General features: G+C 37.0%; 1 protein-coding gene across 8 annotated transcripts in view; it reads left to right on the forward strand.

Moving 5' to 3' along the window:
- LOC113499834 (AF4/FMR2 family member 3) overlaps positions 1–16873 on the forward strand; it is a 169082-nt gene that overhangs the window by 118974 nt on the left and 33235 nt on the right. For all 8 annotated transcript variants that reach the window (XM_026880397.1, XM_026880398.1, XM_026880390.1 and 5 more), the window contains 3 exons: positions 1634–1678; positions 1906–1998; positions 4620–4677. In XM_026880397.1, the coding sequence (XP_026736198.1) occupies positions 1634–1678; positions 1906–1998; positions 4620–4677 (196 nt within the window). The remainder of the gene's footprint in view (positions 1–1633; positions 1679–1905; positions 1999–4619; positions 4678–16873) is intronic.

The raw sequence follows: 16873 nt of genomic DNA on the forward strand, positions 1-16873 counted from the left end.
AGCGAGGACAAGATTATATTACTCAATGAAAGAAAAATCACAGAAATGTTTTGATATCTTAACCTTTATGAGGTAACACGATACTAAAAAAACAATAACAAAGCATTATCGATACTTTTTTGTTTATAAAAATAAAATTTTAACCCCAGATTGAGCAATACATTCAGTAGTATATTTTCCAGAAACGATTTTCACTATCCAATAAACATTCTGTCTCTTCTCTTCCAATTGATTTAATTCTATGGAAAGAATAAGTTCGTCGAATTGATATTTAAGGTTTTGCAGATTCCAACAACAGCAACAATACAATACTTTTATTGCCGTAAAGTCGTAAATCATACGACCATAGTCGACAGTAAACGGGCCCTAAATTTAATCGCCTCGCTTCGGTAAGGAGGTATAATGTATTCTCATAAAAGTAGTTCTTGCCTGTGCAAATTTGTTCAATCTTTTATGATGGACACTAACGCTATCCGAGTCGTCATCAATTTTGTTTTTGCCAACGCTTCGGGGGTTGCTAGGCAACCAATTACGGGAGCATCAACATTTTACACAGCTGTCATCTGATACCCGCTATCTGGATATCGATGTACTAAGGTTACTGACGGTTTGTCTGGCTTCCAACTCGCCGGAATCGAGAGGTTTTAGTTGGACAACCGGAATAGAATTATTAGATTCGGTAAATGGATAATTGAGAAGTTAACTTGACAGACTACCAGGTTTTAAGTACGACTACGTAGTGCTATGTCGAGGCAGTATAGCTGTTTTACGACAAAGTCCAAAGTTGTGGATTCAAATCCCGGCACACACCAATGTCTTTTCAAAATTGAAGAACGGTGAAGGAAATCATCGTGAGGAAACCTGAAATGTTTTGAAGGGTGTGTTCAAAACTACGTCATAATTCTGAATGCAGTTTAAAAACTCGGACATCAGGTTGTACATTAACTTCACTAAAAAGATGAAAGAAAGAATTCGGAGTTGATTGAATGATGTTCCAACTATGATAGTTCTTCGTCACTGTACTGCGTACAACCCATGTTTCAGTCCACAATAAATTAACAGCGTAAACGGCCAAGGGACGTTATGTGACGCGACAATATATTCACTCCGTGTGCTCACATTTTTCCCCCAGCCATGCGGTTTTCCCGCGAATTTAAATGCTGGACAAAATCCAGCGCGCAATTATAATAGTCTTTTGTCTGCATCTGACAACACTAGTGCTGAATTGTATCAGACATTTTAAGCTTTTAAATACACTTAACAATCGGTGTTGCTAGTAATAAAATGCGAATAAGTAAACAAAACTTGTTACGATAGTTTTGTTACAGCGTAATATGAAATTTTTAATTAAATTATGTCGAGAACAGCCTTGTTTTAATGTATGTAAACGTACAAATCAATATAGGTTTTATATTGTGTAAATTATCACCTATTAGAAATAATGGATATTCAATTTTCATTTAATTTGTTTCATAGTACAAAATGTTTAAAAATTATTTCAATCTGTTAGCATTCTAGTTGATATAATCTCAATCAAGCGCCTTTTACAACAGTGCTGAAGTACTGAATAAATTTGATGTAACGATTCTCGCGTTTTGATCATATTAATAAATATTGTTTGTTTTCCTTACAGAATGCTATCGATAGCAGTCAACCGCCAATAGAAAGTATTTTAAAGGTGCGTAAAATTTATAATCAAACCATGTTTGTAAGCTCTCAAGATACAGCGAATGGAAATTTCGTGTGACGTCACTCTTTGCGATCTATGATGAGGGGTTACGTCACTGAGCGCAAGGTGTCGCGGGTTCGATTCCCGCGGCTGACAAGCATTTTTTGTGATCTGCTAATGCTTCTTTTCATAATTAGATTGTAATAGTGTGCTAATTCTTGAGTTTGCCATTTTAGGAGATGAAGTTACCAACGCCGTTGTCAGTGATCGCTGCAACGCCCCGGAAGGAACTGGAGAACAAGTTCATCTTCAACCCATATACGAATAAGGTGAGAGACATTCTTCTAGAATATTCTAGATTATACCTCCATAGGTTTCTTTCTGGACAGGTTTATGATAAAATGGCCAGAGATCTTTGCCAAGTAGTGAGATGGTATAGGTTGACGGATTAAAAAATCTTCGATAAGCTACTTTAAATCTAGTATATTCCTTGTGAAGGCCAGAGAAATAGTCGCTTCTATCTGGTATATAAAGCGACTCTGCTGTGAGCAATATGTCTCCATAAAAAAGTTATAAACAAAACTGCGACTAAGAGTAAATTCGAAATAAGAATCCTCAAACTCCAAACTAATCAATGTTAATTTTCCATATTCATTTGTTATAATACATCAGAATAATAAAACACAAAAAAAAATGATGAAAAAAACCGAAACGCTCGCACAAAACTCGGAAATAAATAATACAGTAATTATAAATGTAAATTTCAAGTTCATTACTACAAGACGTGCTAACATGGCAAGGTCACGTATACGAATGCGCGAAAAATACGGTCGCCATGATTTATTGTGACAAAGACAATTGATGTCACGATGTGTCGCGTAAATTTTTCTCGAATATTCCATTGTTGTTATGCATTAATACCTATAGTTAAAAGGTTAGGTTGTTTATTTAATGTGTCACAAGTTATTGTTCTTTCTCTGTTTGTGGAAAGATTTTGATTACGGGCAAATGAGCAGGGATTTCATATGTTGACAGCCCTTTGTTTTTGTTTTGGCGGGAATTCTCATGCACACCCACCTCCTAGGGAGGGAACGGGTTGTGTCAGACTTACTGACTAAAACTGAACCGTCTTGCAACGTCTCCCGAAGTTGGTCGATGCGAGATAATGTATAGGAATTCATCATGCATCAACGCTGTCTATCGTAGTCCTACGAAAGATTGCCCCCCCCCCCCTTTCAACGCAATACATATAATTTTTCTGCGTGGACATGGGACACGTTTTGCAAAAGAGATTGTTTTCCCAGAAGACAGGCTTTCAGCGATATAGCAAACAGAGTATGATAAGACAACGGTGATTTAATTCTGAGAAAGGATTCATTGAAAAGTATCACCTATAAACGAGATCGGTTCTTGATATGTATGTATGAGAAAGCCTCTCATTGTAATACCCATACTGTATAAAACTGTATTTCCTTTATAAAAATATGTCTGAATTTTGTAGACTTGCACATTTAAACGGAACGAGCGGTGCAAACAGTAAAGTGGCACTCGAAAGTGATATGCGATTTAAATATTTTTATTCAGCGTATTCTCAGAAAATATGTTTTAACATTTAGTGAATGTGGAATGTCTATTATTTGTGGATCAGAATGTAAAATACCAATATCAAATACCAACCAAGCGTCCCACTTTTGGGCATAGGCCTCTTTCTATATTCCTATAGATGGGCTTGGGCTTGGGCGTTTATCACCCATAGATGTGATAACCCACTGAGCATGACGTATCGCTGGTTCGATCCTCGCGTGAGTCAAGCATTTGTGTGCTCATGAATGCTTTTCCAAAATCTGGTTGTCTTTGTGCATGTGAATTGAATGTTTGTGAAACCCCCCGTGACAAAAATGTAATGCTGGATTAGTTTCTTTATAATAAAGAAAAAAACAAAAAGGAAAATGTACTGGAAATTTTAAAATACAATTTTCTTTAACAATAGTTAATCATTAACTATTAAATGTACTGGAAAGTAACCACATAATAGCCTCCCGTGACTTTACAACCTATTCTGACCGTGCCACAGATAATCGTAATATGTTCGCAACACAACCCAGTGGGCAATTCATACAACTTACAAGTCATAAATAATCGTTTAGAATAAATTCAAGATATATTATTCTATGTTTACGCAAATGTCGTAAAGAGAAAATTAATGGCCTATATAAGCTTTGAGGTTATTACGGACAGCAATACTTGCAAAACGTATGTGTTATCCTCATCACCGCGATAAAAAATAATAATTTTATTCAGAAGGGCTATAACTAACGAACAGAACCCGCAATGTAATATAACCCTTATGCATGTAACTTTAGGGTCGAATATTTTTAAACAAATGCTGAATATTAGACGTAGAACATTTTTTCGTGCATATTGTCAAAGAAATATGATCAAGTCTGTTTTTATAACACTTTTAGTACACCGTTTGTGTTATATTAAGTTAAATTTGTTTACACGTGTATCGCGACTAGAATACCTTATAAATGCTCGTATTATTATTCTGCAGTTAAAACCGGTAATATAAGCTTGTTTTGTAAAATATTTTTACGCAGATTTGTCTCTAAACCTTCGTATTAATTGTATGGTCTATCACAGTATTATAAAGAGAGAAACTTTGAGTTTGTAGTCTCTAAAAGTCTAAACCCTTAAACCGCTTGACCAATTATGATACTGTTTCTTTCCCATGGCGTTAGCATTTTGAAAAGCAAATGAGATTTTAAACCGATTGCAAGAGGAGGAAAATATGTTTGTAGAAAATCTAAGAAACGTCAATAGGAAATATCTACTTGTTAATCTTCGGTTACAATTCTGATCTGATCGTTTAATTCTCAAGGTTTATCTACCCGTAAGTGTTAATTTATTATCTTAATAATGTAACAATTAACATGTAACACTTTCGCAGGTCCAGGAGAATCCTCAGTTGGCCGCCAACGATCTCAAAACACCTCTGCCTAAACCCGGTAAGTCAATAAAAATAAGATAATCAAGGGTTGTCAAAACTAAATTTCCTTTTCACTACTGTTTTTTTTTTCTCTTGTGTAATTAGTACAAACAATATTGTAGATACGTATAAACATTTCTCTGACATTCTTGTTATTAAGGAACGTGATTTAGTATCTTTTATAGTATATATTTTTTTTAGTTACAATCAAAAATGCATTCTCTAAAGTGTGGTTTAAATACACAATGTTTTCCTATGTTTTTCGAAACAAATAGTACCTATTGTATCTGATAAATAATGGCTTAATGGTAACATATTTTGTTAGAAAGTGGCAACCCTACATAATCCTCATTATGCGTTTCTACTAGTTACCCCTCTGCGGTCAATTACGGGTATTATCGGTTATTCACAACGCTCTCGTTCAGGCACGCGGGTTTTCCTGCTTTACATTTTAATTATCTGCGAATGTTATGCTTTCAATCGCTGCTGATTGTATCGTTAAAGAAAATTCAGGGGAATTTATTTATAAGTAGTGGATTTTTGTTACTTTAAGTGCTATCTTAAATATGTGTGAGACTTAGAATTGCTTTGCTTAGATAGACGAAAAAAGCCTTTGTCCTGTAGCTGAAGATAAAATGGGAAAAACTAACTACTCTTAAAAATCCGCCTTAATATGGAATAAAGTTATTTTAACCATACATTTAAATAAAAACAATGTAGAGAATTCAAATCTCTATACATAGCTAAGTATTTAATATAGCGAGAAAAGTAATTAGGAAAATCCCCCGAAAATTGTACGTCACGCTATTGAATAGGTTCTTACCTAACACGTAAGTACGTAGGTACGTAGGTACTCGTGAAGTTGTGACGTAGTTCAGTTAATCGGCGAATACTTGCGTAAATATTAACGGATGTGGTTCATTCAATAGCTCCGGTATTGTTATTGATTATAAGTACATAAACAAACGAATTATTTTATGACCAACGGTGAAGGGATACATCGTGTGGAAAACTGGATTCAAAAAAATAGATATATGACCCGAAGTGAGTGAGTGTGGTGATCAATCCTCAAAACCTTCCCTGTATATGGCAAGAAGCCTGTGCCTGGCAGTGGGACATATATTGGCAACTTTTATTTTGAAGTAGGTCTTGAGTCACGGATAAATATCCTAGTAAATTGTTATTACACACACAGATTATTCTGTTTATTTATAAAAGGACTGACATAACACCGTAAGTCAAAGGTGAAGATACAAGAGAATGTATTGACCCGTCTCGATACGGATAAGTGAAATAGAGTAGAACCCGTCGATAGAAAAACCTTATTTAGTGTAAAAGGAACGCCCGGGCGTCGGGCGTGTGAAGCCACCATGTGAAGTTGTTTATTGTGACGATAACCTCAGGCCCGATCCACGTCCGCCCACCGCCATACCTAAAATGTCGCCGCTCAAACGCGTCGCGATAAAAAACCTATTTTATCCTAGCAGCCCGCTAATTGGCTCATAACTCCACCGACTCACTCAACGGCCAATGAAAGCTGTGTACTCAGAAAAAGTTAATTCCAAACACTTCGGTATTTGTTGTGTAATTAAGACTCGGTGGCGTAAGATCTGATTCGGATTGAGTGCTGCTTTAGCTGTTGCTGCTAAATATATGAATAGTACAGAAGTACGACGTGTTCATTCAATAAGTTAGCTGTAGTTAGACTGTAAAAAAAGGAATTATTTTTTGCGTGGTCAATACAAATTTATAAAACAAAAAATGCTGATTTTGGTGACCACCATTGAGTACCCTATGCAGTGATGCAAACACACAATCGGCTGATAGGCTATCGGTTTTCGGGTGATGCGCATTTTTTTTTCCCACGAAACAATACATTGGTAGTTTACGCGATTTAAGGTTGACTGCGCCTAAATAAAACGTGGAATGAAATATTAAGAGCCCGTTTACACGTATCGCGGGCACAGATCGCCCGGCAGCGCCACCTGTCTGCGACGCGAATAAATAAATTGTTGGAAAAAAGCACAAAACGTGAACGTGCAAACTGCACACATGGGCGCGCCCGCACTCACATACCTACACTCATAAAACAAGACTGCAAGCGAAAATATTTGCGCTTGCTAACTGAATAATAATGAATATGACCGAACCGGACGTAACCGGAATCGTTTCAATGTAATTTCTACCGCTTCATGTAAATCATTGAGCTATGAGTTATACATGCGTTATTAACTTTTTGTCGCAACGTCAAATCTAGTGGCTTTTTGATTACAAACTTGTCGCTGTAATAACATCATTACTTTAATTACTATTTTGCGGTAACAGAAGTGTTAATCTTTCTTCTAATCATCCTTGCCTGAAATCATGAAATCAAACTTGTTTGAACGTTTTCCCAACTCAAAAGGCATAAACCCCGTAACCTTTCTATTCTGCACATCAATGCCCAAAATAACTAAAACAAGTAACAAAACTCGAGCTAACCGTTAACTAAACGAGTACTATTCTCGAAATACCATTTTTACTGTCGGCATCCCTATTATAATGGCTGAAGTTGTAGTCTCGTTAAATCGTCGCAGTTTTATATTCGTACAGTAAGCATGTATGCATCACCTGCCAGTAGTGAGCGGTCGCGACTCGCGAATACACCGACGAAAAGTAAAATAAAATAATTGAAAAAAGCCAAGTGCAGATTAAAATCGTACGCTTCGTGGGACCGCTTGTATGGCAACGATAACGAACGTTTATAGAATAACAGCTTTAGGTTTCTAAATCACTCCGATAACAGTAAAGTACAACACTCTAATCGGAACTGCCGGTTTATGGTTGTAAACCATACCTTTACATACTCTTTGACGGCCATTTTTTCATTTACGCATTACGAAAGCAATTGGGCACAAGCGAAACAAAAACTATGCTACAGCGATGTTAACTTTAATAGCCTTAGCTCATAAACGTGAAAAACAAAAGCTTCGCAGAATCAACTGAACAAACCAGAGCAATTGTCATTTAGCGCGGAAACCTTAAATAAAACAGTCGGTAAACATTTTTAAATTCAGCTTGATTTTTAAATCGATTGATTCGACTGTCAAACACAGTCTCGTCGTATAAACTCGTTTAACAAAATTTCCTCGCATTCCATAGGCCTTGTCTATTGATAGTTGGATCGTTTTAGCGGACAAGAATCAGCGTCCCTGGCTGTGACACGAACATGGGAGTCAGTTACGCGAATTACATTCTTTTTTTATTCAATAAAAACTGGCTAAACCTCCCTTTTCTGTCTGTAAATTGAAACGTTCGAAAATGGTGCGCTTTTTTATTTCTGCGAACTAGCTGAGCTTCTGTTTGTTTAGTACGGTCATATGTCTGAAAAACGAGGAGTGTCAACGTAAATAGTGGGTACGCGTTTGTTGTATTATACTTAGGAGAATGTCGACCGGTATGCGGACTATTGGTAACTTGTCACTCGGGAGTTAATGGAGGACGGGACGCTTAATGGTCGCCGTACAGATGCACTTACACTTGAATATCGCAATGCTTATACGGTCCATACGTTATGCTTGTTTTCCGAACGGTATTAAAGTACCTTATTTGGCATCGCTTAACCATTTGAGACAGCACGTGACCTGGCCGTATACGCGCCTAGTTCTCGTGCGCTAATAACTTTTCCTGCGCTCTATACGCCGGTATATCTGTTGGGCGGATCCTTTTGTTCGTATTTCAATCTCCACGGGAGCCTTCCGCCAATTTCCCCCATATCCTCGACACATCTGGCTGACGATAGCATATTTTATTTTTTTGAATTATTCCTTTATTTTCGGGCTTTATTCTTGTTAGATGTTGATTCGTTTATCGTTTTATTTACTTAAGTTAAGAGATTGAGTTTCTGACATTTCAGAACACTGAAATCGAATTGCATTCAATCTAAAATCTCATATGGTGAATGATTGCTGGCAATACCGTTTATAAAGAAAATATACATCAGCACTTAACACAATTAAATCAAAACCTTCATAAACGTGAATGGAATGAATACTATAATTAAATCAAAAGACACCAATTTACGAGTCGATCTTCGTGCTTGCCGGATATTCCAATTTAATAACTGAAGCAACCGGCTATAAACCGTACCTCGTGTAATTAAGAGAACAAAATAAAAACAGAGGTAAGCGTCCACGGTCCGCCCACCTCGGCATTTCCCCCGCGATTACGAATCGGTACGTTTCAAACTGCGATATCCTCTCAGCCAATGCGAATCATTACCAACATGTTAGTATAATTAAGATTTATATATAAACGTTAGATTCCTTTGAAGCTACTCACGAAATACGTATCGAGCATCTAATATGAGGCGTTGACGACGCATTTACGAGCACCGCGTTATTTATTTCCCCGGATAGTACCGGCCACGCATCTACCTTAACCTGCCATTATCTCAGGACCAAGCTTTGATGTCCCTCGTTTAAGAAATAGTTTTTCTCCTCGATATCGACCATCCCATCTTACGAGCCTGAGCAACACAGAAAATTGTCAAATCAAACCGTTTGTTGTCGCAGTATAAGAGTTTTCTTATACTCCTCCCAGACCATTCAACCTTTTTGTAACAGGTGAATGAACAAAAAATGCGAATTCTAAAGAATTTTATAAATTGAATTTAAAGAAAAGACTTTTTCATAATACGTAGTCCGACAAACGTTTTATTCGTGTCGTTATATTATAGTAAGTGTAATGCTCTTTAGCAGTTTTCGTATAATTGACTTTGCTATCAACTTTATCATCTCAAATTCGAATAAAACATAGAACCATCCGAAAAATAGATAGGTCTTACCTTCTAATATAACGTATTCAACAGAATTGTTTTCCAAGTTTTACGATTGTCGAATCGTAAAAGCGTTGCCGTTCGCATCTTCGCATTTCTCCCTTACCCCCTATGAGTTATGTCGAGGGTTGAAGCTGATAAATAAATCAGTATTTAGGTCATTGGCAAAGGTGTAGCTTTTATTGGACGATGTATATACATGTCCGATGCAATAAATAACAGATCATTATGTGATTAAATTCTGCTCGCGTTAAATATGACAACGCCGGCCATTATCTTATTTTGTCTGCTTGTATTCATTACTTTGTTTTGCACCATTTTTTATCAGTTTTGGTTTAGTAATACAGATTGTATACCTATCACTGTAATGTAAAAAGAGTTTAATTATATTAACTTTCGTAAGATGGATTCATAACAATTTAATAACGGTTTACTCACACCTATTTATCAGGCTTACGCGTCTACTTTCACATCAAATTGAAGTTTTTAAAATGAGCTAACGGCGGAGGGTCGCGATTCGAACTACAAAGTTCAATACTATCTATGTTAATTCTTTATGTACTTAATGTAATAAGGGATAAAGATCATATTTCAATGGCCATAATAATATTGTTTTCTTTCACATAATGAGCGAGTGTTCGTGAATGAATAACCTGCTCGTACATATATATCGTCATTCTTTTCTCACCGAACAAGTACAATTCTGCTTGAATAATATATGAACACGAAAGATTGGAGACACTTGTGAATTGTTAAGACGTTGAAATATCTAATTCTGTCGCTTTTATATAACGATGTTTATGTGTTCAATGTTTAACGGCTCTTTTACAATGATAGTCATTTATTTTCTATAAATTTATGCAATGTTTGCGTTCTTGTTGGTAGTCTCGCTGATCGAGTGTGTTTTTCTCCAGTTTTATATTTTTTGTCCCACTGTGGACAAAAACGTCGTTTGATACATTCCATTCTGTGTTATTATAGTAAGTTACGTGAGGCGGATTCATAGTTCTTTAAAATAAAATTACTTGTGCCTATGTATCGTGTTCGCCCTACTAGTTTCACATCAAACCAGTGTGTTTAAGAGGGCCGTCGCTTTAGCTCATGATTTGACTATTTTGACCCATTCCCTTCAATCCTGAGTCAGATTTTTTTACCGTTTTAATTTTTCTATACCAATGCAAATGCTTGCCTTTTATATTTCCTCTTTGTAGCATCGTATACAACTCAGACTACACCATACATTGTTAAATTTGATTCTAACACAAAAATCTCAACCCCAATCAATGATCCCATTAAAAATGTACTATAGTTAAACAAGTACCAACATGCAGTACTAAGGGCTCTCCAACATGAGAGACTAAACTACTAAATATGTTCGACAAATAAGAGTTTTCCACTCGTACGAACTAACTTAGCCGGGGCATTAATGAACTAGACGAGTAATTAAATATTAATCGATACTCGTAATACGTTTCGAATAATTAATTAATCGGTGAATTCGAGCTTAGATTCGCATGACTAGTAACGCTTGAATCGAATTTGTTTTCGAATGAAATTTGAATGTATTAATTGCTGATGTGGAAAGAATTTCCTGTTTAAAGATAATTTATTGACTGCACGTGAAATTAAAGTATTCTGGTGTAGATATTTTTTTATTGTATCATTTCTTACTTGTGCTAAAAATTACACTTATAAAAGTTTCCGTACAAATAGGTTAACGTAAAACAATTAAGAAAAATAATGGCTTCTGAACCTGAAAATTTGTTGCTAAAGCGGCGACAGAATTATCTGTGAAAATGTTAACTGTCTACCTATCACAATCCATGAGATAAAGCATGATGGCAGACATACAGACACTAGTTCTGAAACTCTAATTAATATCACCTACACTCATTGCATAATGTTCGCTACGTGCAAGTCTTACATGTATGTATTTTTGTCTAGTTTGTTGCGGGCATAATTTAACAGCCCCATTAAGTAACATTAGTGTTCATGGGCGTTCGTGATGTCTCACCGATTACCATAGCAACGGAAACTGTTACCGTTAGCTTGGACCACAATAAAAGGGAACCAGCTCGTTCATTTGTCTGTAATTAACTAAGAAAAATGTTGATATGGTTGTTAAGTGCCTTTGAAGTTTCTGCATCTAGCTATGGTAGACTTTGTTCACGAGAATAAGTGGCTTTGGGAAGCATTTTTTGGATTCATTTATTTTTTGGACTAATTGTCTACATGAAATTTTTTTCGTTGCTAAGTTTATCGGCCACAAACGCACAAACAAAGGAAAAAAATACATATCTTTGTTATAGTTCGTAGATTTCACTATTCTTCCATTTTAATGTATTAAGTTGAGTATAGTACAATTATTTATTTATAAATATCTGATCTATACTTTCTAAAAAGTTCTTTTATAAGTTATGCCTCCTAATATCGAGTAAGAATTCATTAAAACTGAAGTTCTAAAGATTAATAAAGCAGTCATGGCGTTATAGTTAGTTTATTTTACTCAGTTTTAGTTCTTAAGATCTACAATAAGTTCCAAAGATGTAACTTATGTAATTTTGCAAGTTTCTTACATTTTTCCCTGACTTGTTTTACACCACAACTAATCAAGTAGTATTAGATTATGTTCACCGCTTTACCTCCAAGTTTTATTATGTAAAGTTTGAAACCTAAGTTACTGCACTCGACTCGGCTCATGGCGAAGTGTTGGAGTTAAGAATTTTCAATCGCTTCATCGATATTTTATTGCACTTGAATATTAAAGCGCGGCGGTACACGTTTAGAATGAATTTTATTAAAAACTAGCTGTTGCCCGCGACTTCGTCCCCGTGGGTAGAAGATATAAGTTATGATTTATACCTGCCCTGATTCTTTTCACATTTTCCATTGTATCTTCGCTCCTATTAGTCGCAGCGTGATGGTTTATAGCCTAAAGCCTTCCTCGATGAATGGTCTATTCAACACAAAAATAATTTTTCAATTTGGACCAGTAGTTCCTGAGATTAGCGCGTTCAAACAAACAAACAAACTCTTCAGCTTTATATATTAGTATAGATATAGATACGACGACTTGATACCTATTCTCCGTTTGTCAAGGTACTTAAATCAGGTAAACAATCTTGGCGTGCCTTTTTATACAAACACATAATGAATAAATAAACGATTCGATATATTTCAGTGGTGTTTAAATTTGGTAATCTTTATTGATGTTTGAATTGATTTTTAGCCGTGTTTTATTTTGAAACTGAGTTTTTAGACCTAAAGACACACCAATATTTATGTTTACATTTTAAAAAACTTAAACAAATGTTTACGTAGAGTGGGCCTTATTATGGTCTACCTATATTTTACAAACATATACTTAAAGAAATTTAAATTTATAAATAGGAAAGCTCGTGAAGAAACATACGTTAATTATGAATTCTGAGCGTGTTTGTAAGTTGAGAACATTGCCAAGTGTTGACGACGCCCAGCGATGACGGTTGAACAACTACAAGAGACCTAGCGTGACTACAGCCCGTTACCACTCAACAATACTAGAACTCACTTCACTTATAACTGTTTAAACTTTGAATTTTTGATTCACAAACTATTGTTCCGTGAGATTGAATATTGAAATCTGCGGCCCGCCTTCAATATCCTAGACTTGACTTCTTCGTAACTTCGAACCAGGAAGATGAAAACATTCACATTTTATCGAGAACTTGTTTCGTATTTGAAATTTTAACTTTATTGATGTTGCTCTATCTGAATTGTATTGAACAGTTTTTTGTTTGTCTGTAATTTATAATAGCAATACAACTTTTGAATATATAAAAAAAATCCATATATCATGAAATGATTAAGTCATTGTTAATTAATATCTAAATACATACTAAGGTATCTAATAAAGACCTAAGATAGTTAATAATACACAGGGCTTACATCATGTGCAAACGTGACACTTGAAGCACACAGATCGCCTATATCAGCAATCTATGACATATCCTCACACGCTATCTAGGCACTTCATCGATTACCTTCCTCTTTAAATCGATAAAACCAATTAACTGTGTAACAGGCTAACGCTTCACGATACTAAAAAGGTTGGCTATCTTTTAAAAGCATAATGGATTGTAAAAATCGTTGAGTTAACGTTTCAAATTGACTGATTCATCGTTATACAAACGATGTAACAGTTAAGTGATCCTCGTAGTCTGGGATTCATGGAACTAATCAATTGGAAGAGGAACTCAGCCTACGCGCACATGTTTCATTTGAAGATCTTCTTTTCATATGGTTAATTTCCCGTAGATCCCTAACGTGTCCGGAGAAACCTCAGTTGTCGTTCCTCACTACGTTGAGGGCTCGAAAAGAAATCGGTGCGTGCCTGTATTCGAACCTACCACCTTTGGCTTGGCAATCCAACGATCATACCACTAGGCTATCATTGGTTATCTATCATGTAGCCAACCTTAGCCATATTTGATTCATATCGCTTTGTCAAAAATCCACTGACCACGACCGCATCCAGACCTACAGCAGTGTTGAAGAATTTTTCTCCACTTCTACTCATAGTAAATTATTTAATGTCCCTTTACGAGTATCTTGCTTCTAGTCTCGGTTCACTTGGCTGTCGGCTTCCGTTCCCGAATCGCGATATGTCGAGATATGATCACTACAGCGCTCACTGTTACACCACCTATGCATGACGAATTAATGCACTTGGATGATTTAATTACACAGTATAATGATAGAAAACGATGTCTAGCAGTGGACTTCGATATGTTGACTTGATTGATTCATATGACTTTGAACAGGTGATCAACATTTTTTTGCCGATGGGAATTCATCAAATCACCCTTTCGCTTTGCGTTGAGCGTAAGGTATAACCATCAAATGTTCCTCACTTTTTTTACCATTCGTGTACCGGGGCCACGGTAACCCTTTCGAACAGCCCCGGCAGGCATCAGCCCTAATGGGTTACATAGAGCTTGCTGACATCTCTTTGAGAACAGATCATCAACCTACCCTTACAAAAACGTATCTATAACTTAGGTAACTTTTATTTACTCCCTGTCTCACTTACTTCAGCTTGTGGATCATGAAAACTTTAAAGCGGGATTTTGTTATTAATCTGTGCGATGAGTTTGAAAACGAGTAAAGCCGCGGCCGAGGTTAACGGAACGAACCAGCGAACTTTTCATTTGGCGAGCTTTTACCGCTAAAAAGGCGGCCATCCACACAGACTGGCGGCCCACCATCACCGCATCGTGGAAGCAGGACAACGCTCTACAACGCGTGATGCTCTATCTCGCTCCTACAACTGCAACAGTTTACGAGGTGGTGGTACTTCTCCCGGATCTGTCCGCTCTTCGCTCCCGAGACTTCGAAATGCCCGTTTTATTTATACAATAACAAAGTCTTCTCTAACTTTTAATTAACGCGTGCAGTTTGCGTGGACGCAGTTGCCTGCACTTACTATCGAGTCTATGATCGAAATAGTAATTATTATTGATACAGAGACCTTACGGAACCGATTGCAATTAAATATTAATGCTACGGCTTCATCTACTTTGCTCTGCTCGAGTAATATTAACTTTGTGCGACGCTGTTTGCATATTTGAATAGTTAAAAAGTACTATTTGTCTTAAAGTATGACGTGATACACATCGCACGTGCAGCGAATTTTACTGCCTTAAGAAAGTGACCTAAACCGTTGTGAATTAAACAAAAGGGCGACTTTCTCGTCAATAATATATTAGAATAGTTTGGAATATTTTGAAACGCACAACCCTGCGTCGTCGCGTCGCGGTGAATTGAGAAGTTAAAGTACGGTTTGAAGTCGAGCCGATACACTCGGTCGCATTGAGACGACTCGACGGGAAATTGAAGGATACCACCATCTCGATAAAAATCTATTACCCGACGATAAGTAGGACTCGATGGTATGCTCTTATAGTTGACTTTATTTTTTTTATTTCACTCGAAGGAGTAATGTTTCATTTCGATCGGTAAGCGAAATAAATCGTGTATCCGATATGCCAATTTAATCTCGGGGCGCCATCTATCGTCGGCATAGGTAGCGGGCAGGGAGGCGCGAGCGGGGGTGGCGCGCGGGGGGCGGCGCGGTGGGGGCGGGGGCCACCCCCGGCCTCGGCCGTGACGCCCATACTACGCGCTACTACGTTATACGAGAACGTAGCTACATCTATTTCGAGAGCAGACTCTCGTTTACTACTGATAGCACTACTAGTGTATTGATGTGCACCGATTTAGATTATACTGGCCGCTACAGCATCCAGCACGCCGGTCAATGGAAAACGATGCGCGACAATATTTAAAGTAGGCGGCGAGCCGGCGGGCTGGCGACACTAACGACTCCCTTCTCATTCAAACTCGTGTAGCTCCGAGCTCTAACGAAGTGTAAACGGTAGATTTGTAACAATATCCTTTAATCCTTCCCAAGATAAATGATCATTTGCAATACCGATTCAAACTTGGATCGTTGCTCCTGTCAAAAGCGTTTATGAACAGCTTAATTGTACTGCGGGACCTCATTTAATTCGCCAGTAGCATTGAATCAATGTCGAAGGTTTTTATTCTATCTGAAGTGGTTTATAAATTAGGCAAAGGGTATTAGGGAAAAGTAATATCTGTCCTATAATCGCTATTTATCTGTTTGTTTATCGTTATTAGAGGGCGAAGTACTATGAAACTAAACTACGGTTAGCGCGTAACATACAAACTCTTTAATAAATAAGGTGGAAACGAAAGCTCCACTCTGTGTGAGTCATTTCACCGAATCTTGGGAACAAAGGGATTGAAGAGGTGAATTCCGGAAGGTGTACGCCACAGTACAATGTTATGTTTTATAGGCGGGTGACGCGGTGATAAAACGCCTATCGTAATGTGGGTGGGGGCCGAACCACGGGTTCTCGATACTTTAACACGTTCTTCAAATTAGATTTTTTTCGTAAAGATGGAACTCGTAATGCATTAACATGCAGACGTTAAAGCTTGTACAATACTCGCCCACGACAACATTCAGATATAGTAGAGCGCCGCGACTTTTATTCGAACCAAACTGGATTAGGAAGTCTGATGTTACGAGCGCGGTCTTGGTCGTTACCCCTTAACTTTATTCAACATCTTATACTTATTATATTATTTATACACTTTCTCCTCTTTGAGTGGGTTCCTGTTAGTGGATGTAGTATAAATGACACTAAAGCGATTCCAATTTATGTTATAAAATATATTTGTTTTAAAGCAGCTGTCGTAAAAGCATCTCCCAATAGATATCTCAATTGTTAGCAACACTTCCTGGCAAGTATTGGAATACCTGTAGCATACACAAATATGTAGTCCCAAGCGAGAATCGAAACTTGCGCAGAATACCAAGTTTAAAGCCAGA

This window comes from Trichoplusia ni, chromosome 13 (genome assembly GCF_003590095.1).
Source record: "Trichoplusia ni isolate ovarian cell line Hi5 chromosome 13, tn1, whole genome shotgun sequence".
Lineage (NCBI taxonomy): Eukaryota > Metazoa > Arthropoda > Insecta > Lepidoptera > Noctuidae > Trichoplusia > Trichoplusia ni.